General features: G+C 40.5%; 1 protein-coding gene across 2 annotated transcripts; it reads left to right on the top strand.

The window, feature by feature from the left end:
- The first annotated feature begins 1,572 nt into the window (after window positions 1-1,572).
- Window positions 1,573-14,499, top strand: pip5k1ab (phosphatidylinositol-4-phosphate 5-kinase, type I, alpha, b). 2 transcript variants are annotated; one of them, XM_005472691.4, is made up of 16 exons: window positions 1,573-1,720; window positions 5,167-5,201; window positions 5,832-5,918; window positions 6,165-6,295; window positions 6,391-6,508; window positions 6,997-7,149; window positions 7,294-7,593; window positions 9,184-9,419; window positions 9,530-9,613; window positions 9,735-9,783; window positions 9,983-10,067; window positions 10,159-10,329; window positions 10,978-11,110; window positions 11,191-11,253; window positions 11,388-11,487; window positions 11,567-14,499. In XM_005472691.4, exons 1-16 carry the CDS (start codon window positions 1,675-1,677, stop codon window positions 11,567-11,569), a joined length of 1,794 nt encoding a protein of 597 aa, XP_005472748.1. In that variant the 5' UTR covers window positions 1,573-1,674; the 3' UTR covers window positions 11,570-14,499. The 2 variants fall into 2 exon arrangements, with proteins under 2 accessions (XP_005472748.1, XP_019220558.1); XM_019365013.2 differs by lacking the exons at window positions 1,573-1,720; window positions 5,167-5,201; window positions 5,832-5,918 and adding an exon at window positions 5,955-6,083.
- The last annotated feature ends 286 nt before the right edge of the window (window positions 14,500-14,785 follow it).

The following is a 14,785-nucleotide window of genomic DNA, read 5'->3' on the forward strand; positions in this document are numbered from 1 at the left end:
ATAAAGCATGTTGGCATCACAAGTTCTTTTTGAAATGTGACTTACAGATGATCTACAGTTTTTTATACTGCCTTAATTAATTATTAATTACCAAGCAACGATTATCAGATTTAAAATGTCACAAAGAAGAGCTTTAAAATAACATTTTAACTCACAGGTACAAAAACAAGAGACCTAAACTGATTAGTATTGGCTTGCTTCTATAACTAAACATCACAATAACTAATAGACCATGCAATCTGTTTTCAGTGGTGCACCTTGGAAAAGAAATTACTAACAGACAAATGAAGGCACCATTCCCAGTGAGAAGAATGGACATTCAAAGTTTGAAAACATTTTTTTTCAAAAGACGAATGGCTTGAAAAGTGAACACCGAATGCTACAGTAATAAAGGCCCCAAAGTTGAAAAGTGGCAGTTGCTCGTACCAGTAAAAATCAATACAATTGGGAGGAAAATAACTTTCACTATGTACTTTAAATTTACCAGTGTTGGCAAAAAAGAAACAATGGTAAATATTCGAAGAGGTAAACATATTGTTCCCACGTAACAACTGGAAAACTGTTCACTCGTACAGTCTGTTCCTGAGAAATTGGGCCTTCTTTGAGCTCCATAACCAGTTTCTGTTATACCTCAAAGGTATACTTCAGTTCCAGTGGGTAGGTTAGGTTGACTTTATGATGTAGATTCCCATGGTTAGTTCCTCAATAGATCATTGGATAATGGCTTCATCTGTGGCCTGGAAAATGCAGATTTCCCAAATTAAATTCAACATAACACTGGTCAAAGAACCTTATACCAAATTTTATTTTAATTTGTGCAGCTATTCCAAAAAATGTTAACATTTACTGAGAAGCACATTAGGTGAACAAAAATGGATTTATTACAGCATGTGATTAGATGCGTAATCAATGCTAATCCTGTGAGTCCTCAGAATGCTCAAAAAGGTAATGCATCTCTGAAGTGAAATCTCCTTGCAAAGAAGCAGAATACTATCAGAGAATGGAGAGGTGTGTGAGTTCAACTATGAAAATGTCAGCTCATTATTTATGTTACAGAAACACAGAGACACAGCCAAAATCATCTAAACCTTAGAGATGATTAAAAAGTGTTATTAACCTAACCCTTTATAGAAGATTTTTAAATTTAAAAGAAATTCTCTGGCAAATATGGGATATATTATTTTAGCACAGCCAAAATAGCATGAAATAGTCTTCCACTGTTGTCCCAATTCATTGTTTCATTCACTTTTCTTCTTATCAACAGAAAATTTGCAGCTTTGGAAACATTACTCCAGATCGCAGTCCTCCACCTGCAGAGCTACAGCGAACAAACAGAGCAAGAGGAGGCAGGAAAAGGGAAGCAGAGGTCATAAACCGGTGGAAATTAAACCTATTAGCTCCCCAAGAAGTTTTGACTTGTACCACGGGGCTGAATTGTTTTATTTTAACAACAAGAGTCAGTCGAAGCCAGCCGACAACTTCTTTTTTGAGTAGTGTATATATTCAATTGCTTGTGCTGATAACATACTTTATGGGCGCCTTTCTGCCGCACTACAGCAAACTGAAACCGTCCCACGTCCCTCCACTGGAGGCGCTGTGGTGCTGCTGCAGCAGCAACACGAGCATCAGAATTCAAGTGTCGGCTCTGTCTATGATGTTAACAGTCAGATCGTAATGGCGACTGCTGGAACAGCAGACATGGGATCAACAGCCCCGACAGGTATCTAGCTATCAAATCTCATTCCTTTGTCGTCTCAAAACTAGCGTAAAAAGCGATATCTACAGTGTTTTAAAGCATAGAAAATGATGCAACGCTGGAGCTCTGGCTGTAATTGAGCCTTCGTTAGCCGTTAGCTAATTAGCATCGAGGTTTTCCACCAAAGAAATGAACCAATCTGTGGTTCGCTTATTTAGCTGGCTCTTTAATAAATCCTGGTCTTCTCGTATTAAAACACAAGAAGATTTTGTGTGCAGGCCACTTGTAAATATGAGGAACAATCTATTGATTTTTATAACGTGCTATAAAGTAATTCCCGACACCACGTTGACCAAACTGTTTTGTTATCAAGCCGGCTGTCCTGTTGACGCTTTATGGTGTTTACACGCAAACGAAGCAGGTGAAGGCCAGGTGAGATTTTATAAATAAAGATCGCCGTTGCTTGGTAAATGAATGGGACGTGTGTAATACTCCTGGTGTTAAAAAAAAAACCCTCCCCCCAAAAATCAAGCATCTATGGGAAGTTAACGGTAACTGCTCTCACTCACGTCTTCCTCGCCTGTTACATCCCGTTTCCTCTTCCTCTGAGCGTTTTGTGATGTACATGGATAAAAAAAAAAAAATCCGCTTTCACTTACCTAAGGGCTTCATTAAACACCTCCCAACTGTTACTGTACAAATATTTTCAGTTTAGGTGGTGTATTGTCTATGTGTTGATTTTCTGCATTCCTTTGTCACGTTTATCTAAGTCAATAAGCAGACTTAATTTATTTAACCACCTTTGTTTAGGATCACTGATATCAGACCTGTGCACTGCACATGAACTGGTTCCACTTGCTTCACAGATATAGATTGATCATGTGCTTTCAGAGGCTTCTTTTTCCCCAAGATAAGGCAGGCAATGGGGAAGATGCATCTCTCTAATCCAGTTAGTTGTGCATCACTCATTAGCTTCCCTGTATATGGTGGAGGTGCTCTGCTCCTGGTAACCACCCAGTCTGAATCAGTGAATAAAAATAGTTGCTTTTTAAAGCACTCCTGTGGCTCCCAGATGGCTGAAATCCAGGGACAGCACAAGCACAAGATGCAGCATTCACGCTTGCAGACACTTGAGTGACAGTAACTCACTGTGGTTTCCCTAATAGCTTTTATCAGCGTCGTTTCCAAATCAGGTCAAGAACCAGTATATTTGTGGACCCTTCAGAAATGACCTTAAAGAGTGTGTCCATGGGTCATGGTATTGCCGTGCAGGCTGTGGGCTGTGCGTAAACAAGGCTGGCAGGGACTTGTTTGGTACACAGAGAGGAACAGATGGTTTGCCTATTGTAGTGAGGCCTGCCGCTGATGAGCTGAAGTCATTGTTAGGGAACTGACTTAGTCTAATTACTATCCATAGTCTGCTGCACAATCTATGTCATTAACTGGTTGTATACTGACCTTAATAATTCAAGATACCCTCAGAATATGCCTACCTTTAGATCTCTCCTACTTGTCCTAATTTAGTCTGTTTCCAGCCAGCTATAATGGTCCTAAACTGTCTGTGATGGTAGTAATAATAACAATGATAGCTAAAACCGGGCCATTTGGTGTTAATACACATGCAAGTATGCATGATCCAAATTTAGTAACAGTCTGTGTTATCTACCTTAAACAAAATCTGTCCATTTCCAAGTTATTTTTGGCCTTTTGGTAAACTATATTCTATTTTACATGTTGAACACATTTAATCATGTTTGTTTTGTAAACGGTCCTGATGGTTTCCCTTTTACAATAAAAGAAAAGTAGCAGTTGCTTAACTGACTTAATTATTTAGGCCATGCTTCCTTTACTTCTGTGCACACCTACTTTAAATGAGTTTAGTGTGGCGCATGTACTAGGTTAAGCCAGTTAGCCTGACCTTGTCCTGCTTCGCAGATATCAGGACTCAGTTCTGGAGGAGAGCGTTGCAGCGAGGTATTCGCATGGGTGTGCTGTGTTTGTGACTGTGAGCAGCAACTGCATGAGTAGTGATGATATAGTGTGTTGTTTTACATAATGAGAGGGAATGTGGGCAGAGCGATGCTCATTGTTTCCCAGCAGATTGCAATGTGTCCCTGCTAACTCAGGAGAGATGCATGGCATTCAGTGAGTCTGTGTAATTATACATACTCTTGCATTTCTTTGGTTGAAAATGTTCATTTTCTGTGCATTGCCAGGTTTAGATTTGATGGGGGTAGAAAGACACATTTTCAGACTCACACTTGTTACTACAGGTGTAAAATCTTTGTAGCCTTCAGTCTTTTTTGTGTGTATATATTGACCTATGGTACTGCAGTATTGGAGGAGATGTTGCCATTGGTTACAGGCTAGAGGTGATTGCAGAGTGGGCGATGTAGTAAGTGTATACACCAAGTTTATGTAAGGACAGGACACAGGAAATCATTTGCTGTATTTATTTTGTTGCACTTGTGTGCCTTTCTTACCCAACATCTGTATGCTGGGATTTAATGACTTATCTTTGTTTAGCAATTAAGCAAAGGTCTTGGCTTGGTGCTTGCATAATTATTTTACAGGCATACAAACAGAAGCTGTTGTGTTTGGGGTTTCATGCAGGCATGAAAACCCTCCAGTGTTCCTTCATATCTCCATGCTGCATTAGCTTGTCACATGGTGAAATAAACATTGAATTACACAGAATTGAACAGCATATCAGTCTCATAGATCTCTAGTCAGATAACTGAGTTTACTAAATGGCCTAATTTAAAGGGGACCTGTTACGTCATTTCCTGCTTCATATTTCATTCTTGGACTACAAGAGTAGCTTTGCATGATTCACTGTTCCAAAAATTTCCTAGTAATCTTATACCAGGCCTTGGTGCAGCCCTCAGTCCATCACTGTTCGAAACAAAGCATTTAAAGAGTCGTTAGGTTGCCTTTAGGAAACATCTGAGCATTAGTGAGCATGCTGGAATGGATCTCAGTTATAAAAGCAAAGTTAGTCTGAGGCTTAAAGTAGGCTGGGACAGCAACAGCTAGAAATTGCACCATCTTTTGAAAGGAGGTGGTGATGTTGACACACATCCTTGGGGAACAGATGAATCTGGAGCAGCTAGCTCATGGGAGAAGTAGTTCCAGTTCATGTACTGGGTGCAGCCGTTAGTAACTGTGGCCACATTTAGGTCTGGGTTCATCATCGGTCTTATAGTCATCCACCAGTGCTGGAAATAGCCCGGCTAATTAACCAGCACAGGGATTCATAAACAGACCCTAACAAATTTGTCATTGGTCAAAGCCTTTCCAACTCAAACCCTTCAAATTTATTTCAAGCGTTGACTTTGAGTACTGACTGCATGGGTTGGGTTTCAGAGTCTTAACAAAGGAGCTATACAGATTGCTTACTCTATGTAGGATTTTTCTTGCAGGTTTTCAAACAGTTATCTCAATTTAACTTTTTTCTGTTTTCTTTTTAGGGACCAGCAGCATTCGAAAAATGGCCCCCGCCGAGGTAACTATGGCAGGAATTGCCTTAGAGTACATTTACATGATGTGCAGCACCAGATACTCTGAATGTAACTACTCTCAGCTCTAGGGGGAAAAGGAGAGCAGAGCAGGCTTACAGGGCTGAACTTTTATTCATCCAGACATTTGCAGTTTGAGGCATCAGTCACTAAAAGTTTATTATGGAAGTGAGAGAGTGGCTCTTGTAACGCAGGAGAGCCACATTGTTGTTCCTCAAAGCTCTACATAGATTAATGTTTAAAAGTTTTCTTACTTTTAAATATGAATAGTTACTCATAATAATACTGTAGGTTCAGAAACAATTATGAAATTTTTGTAGCTCCAATATCAATAAAAGGAGGAAGTGCAGAGGTAGTTTTTGGTCAGGAATAGTAACATCAGGCTGATTGCTGTTTGATTAGTTTCCTGCCTTACAATTTGACCTTCCTCTGCAAGTTCAGTAACTTGTGAGCCCAGTTGATCGCTTGGTTAAGGCTGTCATGTGAAGCTGTTTATCCATCTGGCCTAAAGCTCGCATACTACAACAGCTAGCTCATTGTTTTCTGCGTTTACCAGCACAAACACACATCAAACCGTGTTTGATTTTCCTTTGACAGCTTTCTGCCTCTCTCCTCAGATGCCCGGCTCTTCAGGCATGAGTATGAAGAAGACCATTGGACACCGGGGCGTTGAGACTACCACAGGAGAAACTACTTACAAAAAAGTAAGGGCAGGGGTCGGAGTCAGTGACAACAGTGATTTGTTGACACCCGCAGCACTGAGCCGGAGTGATCCAAGGTGTTTACAGTTCAGTGGGTTGGCCTGCATGTTTTGGCGTCTGTATTCTAAAATTAGTTTGGAAGTTCCTCTTGCTGGAAACCCAAGAATAGTGAGTGAAACAGCAGAAGTCACAGGGGTAAAATGCTGTTTGTTCCAGTGCTTACTCTCTTTTCCTCGCTGACCTCCCTAGACTACGTCATCTGCCCTGAAGGGAGCAATCCAATTGGGCATCGCTCACACAGTTGGCAGCTTAAGCCAAAAGGCGGAGAGGGATGTTCTCATGCAGGACTTTGTGGTTGTTGAAAGCATCTTCTTCCCGAGGTTTGTGATTCGAGTTGTGTTTGAATGCATGAAGTGAACTGTTATTTTTCCATTTTGCATAGTTTAATGGTTTATCTGTTTCTTGCTCTTTCCAGCGAAGGCAGTAACCTGACTCCTGCTCATCACTACAGTGACTTCCGCTTTAAGACCTATGCTCCTATCGCCTTTCGTTACTTCAGGGAACTGTTTGGCATTCGGCCAGATGACTACCTGGTCAGTATTAACCCCAAGGCTTCACCACAGCTGTGTGTGAATCTCTACATACTGCATATATATTCAGTGGTTTAAGCAAAGCACATGATCCCCTTTTGGAAAAATAATGAACAATAGCTGAAGGTTTTCTCCTTTTTTTTTTCCAACTTGTAGCTTCAGTATTTTTTTTCTCAAAAATGATGATGCTTGTGTCTCATCATCACCACATTTGCTGCCACAGTGGGCATGGAGCTGCGCCATCTCAGACAGAATGAGAAGCCGTAGTCCAAGTGCTTTTTGGCTCTGTTTTTTTTCCTCCTGACTCTTTCTCTGCTGTCTGTTTTTTACAGTCAGCACTAGAAATGCTGATAATCATGTCTCTGTAGTTTAAATCGATCAATTGTGCAATCAGGAGCCAGTGACCCATATATCTTACTTCAGAAACACAAAAACTGTTTTGTTTTTTTGCATTTCACATTAATGCGGGTTCATCTGTCTCTTTCTGGAAGTATTCTCTGTGTAACGAGCCGCTGATCGAGCTGTCGAACCCCGGAGCCAGCGGTTCCCTCTTCTACGTCTCCAGTGATGATGAGTTTATCATCAAGACTGTCCAACACAAAGAGGCAGAGTTTCTCCAGAAACTGCTGCCTGGATACTTCATGGTGAGTCTGGATAGAGTGGGAGGTAGGAGTTTGTTCAGAATGAGTGACTTTTACTGCAACAATTCTCAGGTAAGGGGAGGTTTTTCTTCTAATTTAAGTGTCTAATTTTTTTTTTTTTTTTTGTCTGTTCCCTCTCCCTTTCAGAATATAAACCAAAACAAGCGCACCCTGCTGCCTAAGTTTTATGGACTGTATTGCGTTCAGGCAGGCGGTAAGAATATCCGTATTGTTGTGATGAACAATCTCCTGCCCCGAATCATCCCCATGCACCTCAAGTATGACCTGAAAGGCTCCACCTATAAGAGACGGGCTTCCCCTAAGGAGAGAGAGAAGGCTGTCCCCACTCACAAAGACCTGGACTTCATCCAGGACATGCCTGATGGCCTGCTGCTGGAAGCAGAAAACTACAATGCTCTGTGCAAGACTATACAGAGGGACTGCCTGGTGAGTTACAGAGATGTGGCTGTTTTGTATAGATTGTTTATTGAAGTACCGAGCACTAAAGTGTATGGAGAATGGCTTGGCAAGCTCAAATAGTACACCACCATGGTAAATTGTTGTTATCCTCTTGCATAAAAGATACAAAAATTGGTATTTCTCTACATACAGCATAAATGTGAAGAAATATCAAAGACTTTTTAGATTCATTTAGTTACTTTAAGCTATTTTTCCATATAATGAAAAGTCCTTACATTGTAGATGGCCTGCAGATTGCTTGACAGATAGTGCAGCACATGTAATGTCGACATGTAGCGCACTGGCACTTCATTAAACGTTACATTTTACAGAGACTACTATAATTTTCAATTTCTCCAAAGTCGATTAGTGGTTGTTGATAGTCGGCGTTGGTTGTTGTTTGCTGTCAAGCTCCAGGATCATCAGCAGACAAGTGTGTAGTGCTGGAAAGATGACTCAAGCTCGCATGACACTGCAAGCTAATACCTTATTTACTTTGAGGGATGGTATCTTTTGAAATGATGGGAGTAGACTGGTGCCATTTATTGTTGCAGTCTGCACAGAATACCAGAATGTTCTGTATCATTTTTCCTTTTAATCAGACTTATAGCAGCTGCACATGGTTTATTGATTCGATCCATTTCCATTAGCTCATTGTTCCGGGATTTTCAGCCACCAGAGGTTTTGGCTTTCCACCAAAGAAAAATCATTAGGACTGTCATTTGTATTTTTGTTTGTTTGTTTTTTGCTTTTTTGATTTCGGTGTGTTATTTACTTAAGTTTAAAATAGATTTTTGATCAGATGGCTAAAAATAACAGGGTAACTTTTTTGTTGTGTCATGTAAAACCAATTATTTGAGTTATATCTTTGAATGAACTATGAATAACATCTAAATATTTGAAGGCAGTTTGAAAGTAAATCACAAAACCCAACTCAAAAGACTTTTAAGGATTCAAAAATAATTTTTAAATAGAGAAATGAATATTATTTTTGGAACCAATCCCAAAGGATTTTGTCCTGTAGAAATAAACAATGGAGAAATATCAATTAATTAATCCTCATATTCTAAATCAGGCCTATTCTATAAGTTTATCCTATAGAATTGAATCATAATCTGTTTTTTATTTGAAATTTAACACTTTTATGTAAGAAATTACCTCTTGTGGTCCATACTTTGGAAATCACTGTATTAGAGGGTTACCTAGGCAACTGGATCCTTGAAAACTCTCACTTTGATCCCTGTGTTGATGGGATGTATTTCAACTTTGGGCTCAAACTTTATTTTCAGGATCAAGATTAAATCAGAATCCATTGGTCACATTACAAATATTTTTGTTCTTAACTGTTGCTGGATTGAACACTTAGACCTGTTTTGTCATATTTTAAATGAGCATAATATATATGACAGCATGTCACATTTATTATTGTACACTCATATCAAGTTTTATTGTCCTGCCTGTGAGTGTTGCCAAAGTCTTTGGCGCCTGTTGTGAAACAGTGTGTCTTTACGTTGATTTACAAATGGTTGTTCCAGTTGTTGCCAGCCGATTCTCATTGCACTTGTTTCTTTGTTGCAGCTCCTGCAGAGTTTCAAGATCATGGATTACAGTCTGTTGATGGGCATCCACAACATGGACCAGGCCAGCAGAGAGAAGGAGCGTAGCGGAGGCAGTTTGGTCGACAATGCGGGGTCCGAAGGAGCAGTGACCCCAGATCAGCGCCGACCACAAGCCCAGAAAAGTCTGTATTGCACTGCCATGGAGTCCATCCAGGGGGAGGCTCGAGGGAAGGGAGCTTTGGATTCAGAAGATCAGTGAGTGTGACCATCAGCACACCTGTATGAGCCTGTATTTGCTTTCTGGGGAAATTGTAGCTGTGAAATGATGGTGAATGAAGCAGTGTGTTCTTTCTGTGACCTTGCAGCATGGGTGGTATTCCTGCTCGCAATAGCAAAGGAGAGAGGTTGCTGATCTACATCGGCATCATCGATATTCTCCAATCTTACAGGTATGAGTGTCAGAGCAGCAAAATCCACTCTTTATATGTGTATTTGATGCTAATTCATAAGCAAGGTTCACACCACTTATGTAAGTTGCACTAAATAGTTTCATTATGTGATATTATTTAGGTTTATCAAGAAGTTGGAGCACTCCTGGAAGGCGCTGGTCCATGATGGGGTAAGAAGTCGTACACTATACATCACAATATGTGTTAATAGACTTTGATTGTAATTGTAGATTGCACGTTAACTCATTAGCTTGGACTACAAAGAACTATGACTGCTTTTTTTTTCACTTTTAAGAGTTGGTGAATTTAAACAGAAATGCTGCTTTATAAGGTCTGTCAGGTTTTAATGATTCTTTTCCTGTTACTTAGGACACAGTTTCAGTTCACAGACCTGGCTTCTATGCAGAGCGCTTCCAACAATTCATGTGCAACACAGTGTTCAAGAAAATTCCACGTACGTGTGTCTTTTTAATTTTACTGCATTGAGAGCAGAGGTGTGAAAAGGCCTGATGATTGCACTGATCATTTCCTGTTCTCCTCTTCAGTTAAACCATCACCATCCAAGAAAAGCCGTGGTGGAGGTCAGGCAGGGCTTAGGAGGGCGCCCACTCTTGGAGCACCCACACCGCTCTCCCACGCGACAGGACAGTCATCTGTGGATTCCAGACTAGTTTACCACTCCCATTTTAAAAGCACAGAGTCAGAGGCGGACAGTGGTAAGAGCCAAGAAGATGAGGTCACAATTAGTAGGTCTGTGGTTACTGCAGTGGTCACTGATGTGGGAACAAGTTCAGGCCCCAAATTTTTTATCAAGCATTGAAAATGAAATTGGTGGAAAAAAAATATTAAGATAAAGGTCAGCACGATAGCATCAGCAAACTACACAGTGTAGTGACATTTAGTGACATTTGAAACACTAAAATTGTGTTTCAAGTGTCACTGAAATGTTTGGCACTTTATGTCGTCCGATGTCACGCGCACACATGTGCAAAGTCAGACTGGTTACTTGAGGGGGGACTGCTCCTTTCTTTCTTGCAGGTGAACGTCCACATGTCTGTGCAGAAATTGGTTAGTTAACTCTGACTGAGCCAATGTACAGTCACAGAGTCCTGCAGAAGCACACAGCTGTCATCTGCTTACTTTTCAGCTGATTACAACTTCCTATCATAGACGGCAAGAGAAAGGCAGTCTGCAGCCTCAGCCTTTAAATGACTAGTCAGCTAGTTACACTCATCCCTATACTGTATCTGCAGCAGCTCCTTGCATTCCCCACAGGCTTAATTTTATTGTAAACTGCACTCAGCTTTGGATAAGATTGTTAAACTCGCTGTAATTGCCATATGAATATGTTTTTTTCTCCTCAGGTGTGCAGTCAGGAAGGCCAGATCTTGTTCCTAGGACTCCTCCGCTGGTAGACAACCCTGCAGACTGCGAGGCCAATCTGTCCACCTCATCACAAGGCAGCACAGGAGTTGTCTCCACCTCTCCTCCCCTGCGGTAAAACCTCTCATCTTCCTTCTCGTGCTCACGCTGTGTTTTTTCATCTCTTCTGGTCTGACTCTGACTTTCCTCTGCAGCTCTGTAGGCGTGGAAGTGCACAAATCGGCAAACACGGACTGTGACCAGGCTGTTTCCCACAGGTACAGAGTAGTACAGAGTACAGCCAGTGATAAGTCTATTAAAAAAACAAAATCAATAAATATGTTTTTTGGGGTTTTTTTAAACTACTTTTGTTAGTCATTGTGTCTCATTGATTGCTTTTTCCGTTTTGCAGTTTGGGAGTAGAAGGAGCTGCAGATAATCCAGGCAACCTGTCTGGAAATGAAGATGTAGTTTCTCTGTCGGACATCGTCCCTGAGACCAACATCTGTTTCGTAAGTGTGTTTAGTTGCTAGTGTTTGTGCAGGGTGTCAGAAATACAAAACAATCTTAATTACATTTTTTTCTTTGCAGTAAAAAACACTCCCAGCAATGAGAGACTTCTGGAAACGGCGAGGTGGGTAGAAGAAAGGCAAAATGAACTGGAGTCAGTCATCCACCGCAGACCCTCCGTCGCTCCTCTGCTGTTTTGTGACCTCTGCAGTTTATACAGTAGCCACTGAATAAAACAGCAAGGTTTGCGACCGTGAGGAAAGCAGTGATTTGGACAATGTTGTGCGGTAGGCTCCAGACTTCCTCAGCCATCAGCACTGTCACTGTGTGTACATATTTGTCCACACCTATCCAAAACTGTCTGATACACACTCAAAAAAAGGCTTGCGGCTCTGAAAGCGGCAGCTTTTTAATAACTGCCAGCATTACATAGACTAGACAAAGATTTCCCTTCATGTCCGTCTGCAGCGATGATATAATAAACAATATAATGAGTTGTATATTGTATTGAAAAAAACTAACAAAAAAAAGGTCAGCTTCACTATCACCAGTTGATCGTGGAAGGCAGTCAAATTATCCCTTGAAGAGCCAGTCATCCTGCCCACTATCCACAGCATGAGGAGATGTGGGTAGGAGTGGGCAGGGACGGTTCAGCAGGAACACACACACAAAGCACATGAAGGGCATAGCCTACATAGGAGGAATGAATGTTACTGTGCGTTCGTGCACAGTCGAGGTGGGTTCACATTTCCGTGACTCCCACTCTGGCGTACCTGTTATTGCACATCCATCTCCCCTCAGCACTCTAAGCTATCCATGGCTCTCTCACCGCCATCGATAGAAATCCTTCAAATCAACACCTGCTGCTGTCGACTCTGTAGTCGCGTTTGCGTTTTTCTTTACTGATTGTACAGTATTCGTTTAAAACAGCAGAGGGATGGGGTTTTAACCCAACCTATATGGTCATTTCTTTCTTATAAGTTATTTTTCTGGAAGCCTCAGTGGTGCCACATAGATCTTCCCACTGCTGAATGTACATTGTAGTGTTTTTATTGCATAAAAAATGTGTCTTATTACCATGGCAGATCACGTTTATACTAACCTGAACATCTCCCCTCTCTGTTTATGGCCGTATGTGCTGAAGTATAAGTGTAGCAGCATTGCTAATCAGTAGATGCTGTTGAATTTAATTTAAAGTTGCAGTGCGTCATGTCTGTGCCTTCCTGTGTTTGCCCCTCCCCTTACATGCGATGAAAACTGACACTTTTTACAGGTGAGTGCTCTGGTTACACAGAAACCTGCCTTATCACTACAGCTGAAGTTCTCAAACTGCCATTTGTACGTCTGGACCAACCAGAGTCAGTTTTCAGACTTTCAGATTTAAACTCTACTACAATCTCCTTTTTTGGTTACGTCAGGTATTCGGTCACTGCGGTTTTTCATCTCAGCCAATCACATCGCTCCCTGTCACATCATACATTGAAGGATATATACCGGCCTCCTCATTTCTGCTGGTTACAGAAATGACACTCGCTCGCATCCACTCAGACCAATATTATTAACGATAAGTAATTTTTGTATCGTGTTTTTATGAAGTCTTGCTCAGCTTCAATGTGGCTGTGTTTATTCTACTGAAGTGATTTTTTTTTTTCTAACCCCATGAGATATTTCTGATAGAGAAATCACTACAAAGTGACTGAAGCAAAACTTGAGACATCATCTCATTTAAGGAATCGTTATTTATGTTTGTTGAGCACATGTGGTCTATGCAGCAGAGAGGCTTGGGAGGAAAAATGAGCTGTGAATAGAGAAAGAAGGAAAATTACTCATGTTCATCAATGCACAGCTGACGATTTAAGAGTCTTTTTGTATTATAAGCAAGTCACCAAAGAGAAGAGCAGAGTAGACTGAAGATTTAGTGCAGTTAACGTGAGGGTGAGGGCTTTAGATTACTGCATGGACTGATGGTTTCTGTATGGTAATAACACTGGGCTGACCTGTGTTTAAGGATTTATTATTAAACTGGATGTTATGGTTTTTCCTGAATCATTTTGTGTCCGATAAGTTTTATCTGACATAAAAACCAGAGAATGATAACATTTCTTTGTCAATCATTTCTTCATTTCAAGATTTATCTCCACATTCCTGCGAAATTCATTCATTTGTGGTAGCATTTAGGACCTTTTAGTTGTACTTGAAATGAAATAGTTTTGGTAGTTTGCTGAAATGTAAACTAATCAGTTATAGACAATTATAATACAAAAATGAAACGCCACAGCCAACAGAGTAAACACTCTGACAGTGTCTTCAGATCAGAACGAGTCCGGGTTTGATTTTGTGAGAGCTGGATTTTGATCTTTTTATGTGATGACTTCTTTAAATTGGTGGCACTGGTTAATTGCTGGCTGCACACCAGTTTTGCTGGAGTAATGTACTACACCGTGACAAAAGGAAAAACCTCCTTTGGTGCTTCTAAGGCAGAACACTCAGTAGTTGACACTACGATGAATTTGAAGTAATGCAATATGAACCACAATCTGCCACTTTTCAGCTCTAAGAAGCATATTTATTGATACGACTGATTGCTGTAGGTTGAAGTGATGTGTTATGTACCTTTTTAGATGATTGTAAGTAAAGTGTATACTGACAGAAGGATGTCTGAAACTTTATAGCATGTGTTGCCTATAAAGGGAGACTGTTTGACAATTTCACTTTTTATATTTCATGTTTGGATTGTGATATGATAGATATATTCTCTCCATGATGATTTTCTCCATGCTTTTTTCTACATGAATGTGTTATACGGCTCTTGAGCCACCGTTGCTGGTTGTCCTATATGCTTCGATTACTATATTTTTACTGTGTACAAAATGTGTATATGTACATATGAGTCACGGAAATGCCTTCTCATGCGATATGTGCTGCCTGTCCCTCCGGCCATGTTTCAGTTATGTGGTGGTGGTGATGTTTTCATGTCTGATTTTAAATGAATAAACACGTTTTGTAAGTCTTCATTTTGGTTGTTGGTTGTTGTTGTTGTTGTTGTTGTTGTTGTTGTTTTTTAATCTGAGCATCGATGTGAATGCTGCAGTTAGTAAAATTGATTTCTTGTTTTGCACCCTGTTACATCACTTCCTGTTCATCCTGCATGAAAATATGCACTTTGGTTTCATACTGAGCTGGAAAGTATTAACTTCACTTTTTCCACTTTTTGCCATGTTACAGTTTATCCCAAAATGGTTTGAAGTGAAGCGTGATGGTGGCAGCAGCATGCTGTGGGGATGTATTTTAATTTTTTTA

Source organism: Oreochromis niloticus, linkage group LG11, assembly GCF_001858045.2.
Source record: "Oreochromis niloticus isolate F11D_XX linkage group LG11, O_niloticus_UMD_NMBU, whole genome shotgun sequence".
Lineage (NCBI taxonomy): Eukaryota > Metazoa > Chordata > Actinopteri > Cichliformes > Cichlidae > Oreochromis > Oreochromis niloticus.

Bases quoted from the DNA above. Each gene is read 5' to 3' on its own strand.
- pip5k1ab (XM_005472691.4), top strand. From the start codon at position 1,675: ATGGCGACTGCTGGAACAGCAGACATGGGATCAACAGCCCCGACAG. The intron at 6,296-6,390 runs GTTTGTGATTCG...TGCTCTTTCCAG, and splicing joins GAAAGCATCTTCTTCCCGAG to CGAAGGCAGTAACCTGACTC. The intron at 7,150-7,293 runs GTGAGTCTGGAT...TCTCCCTTTCAG, and splicing joins TGCTGCCTGGATACTTCATG to AATATAAACCAAAACAAGCG.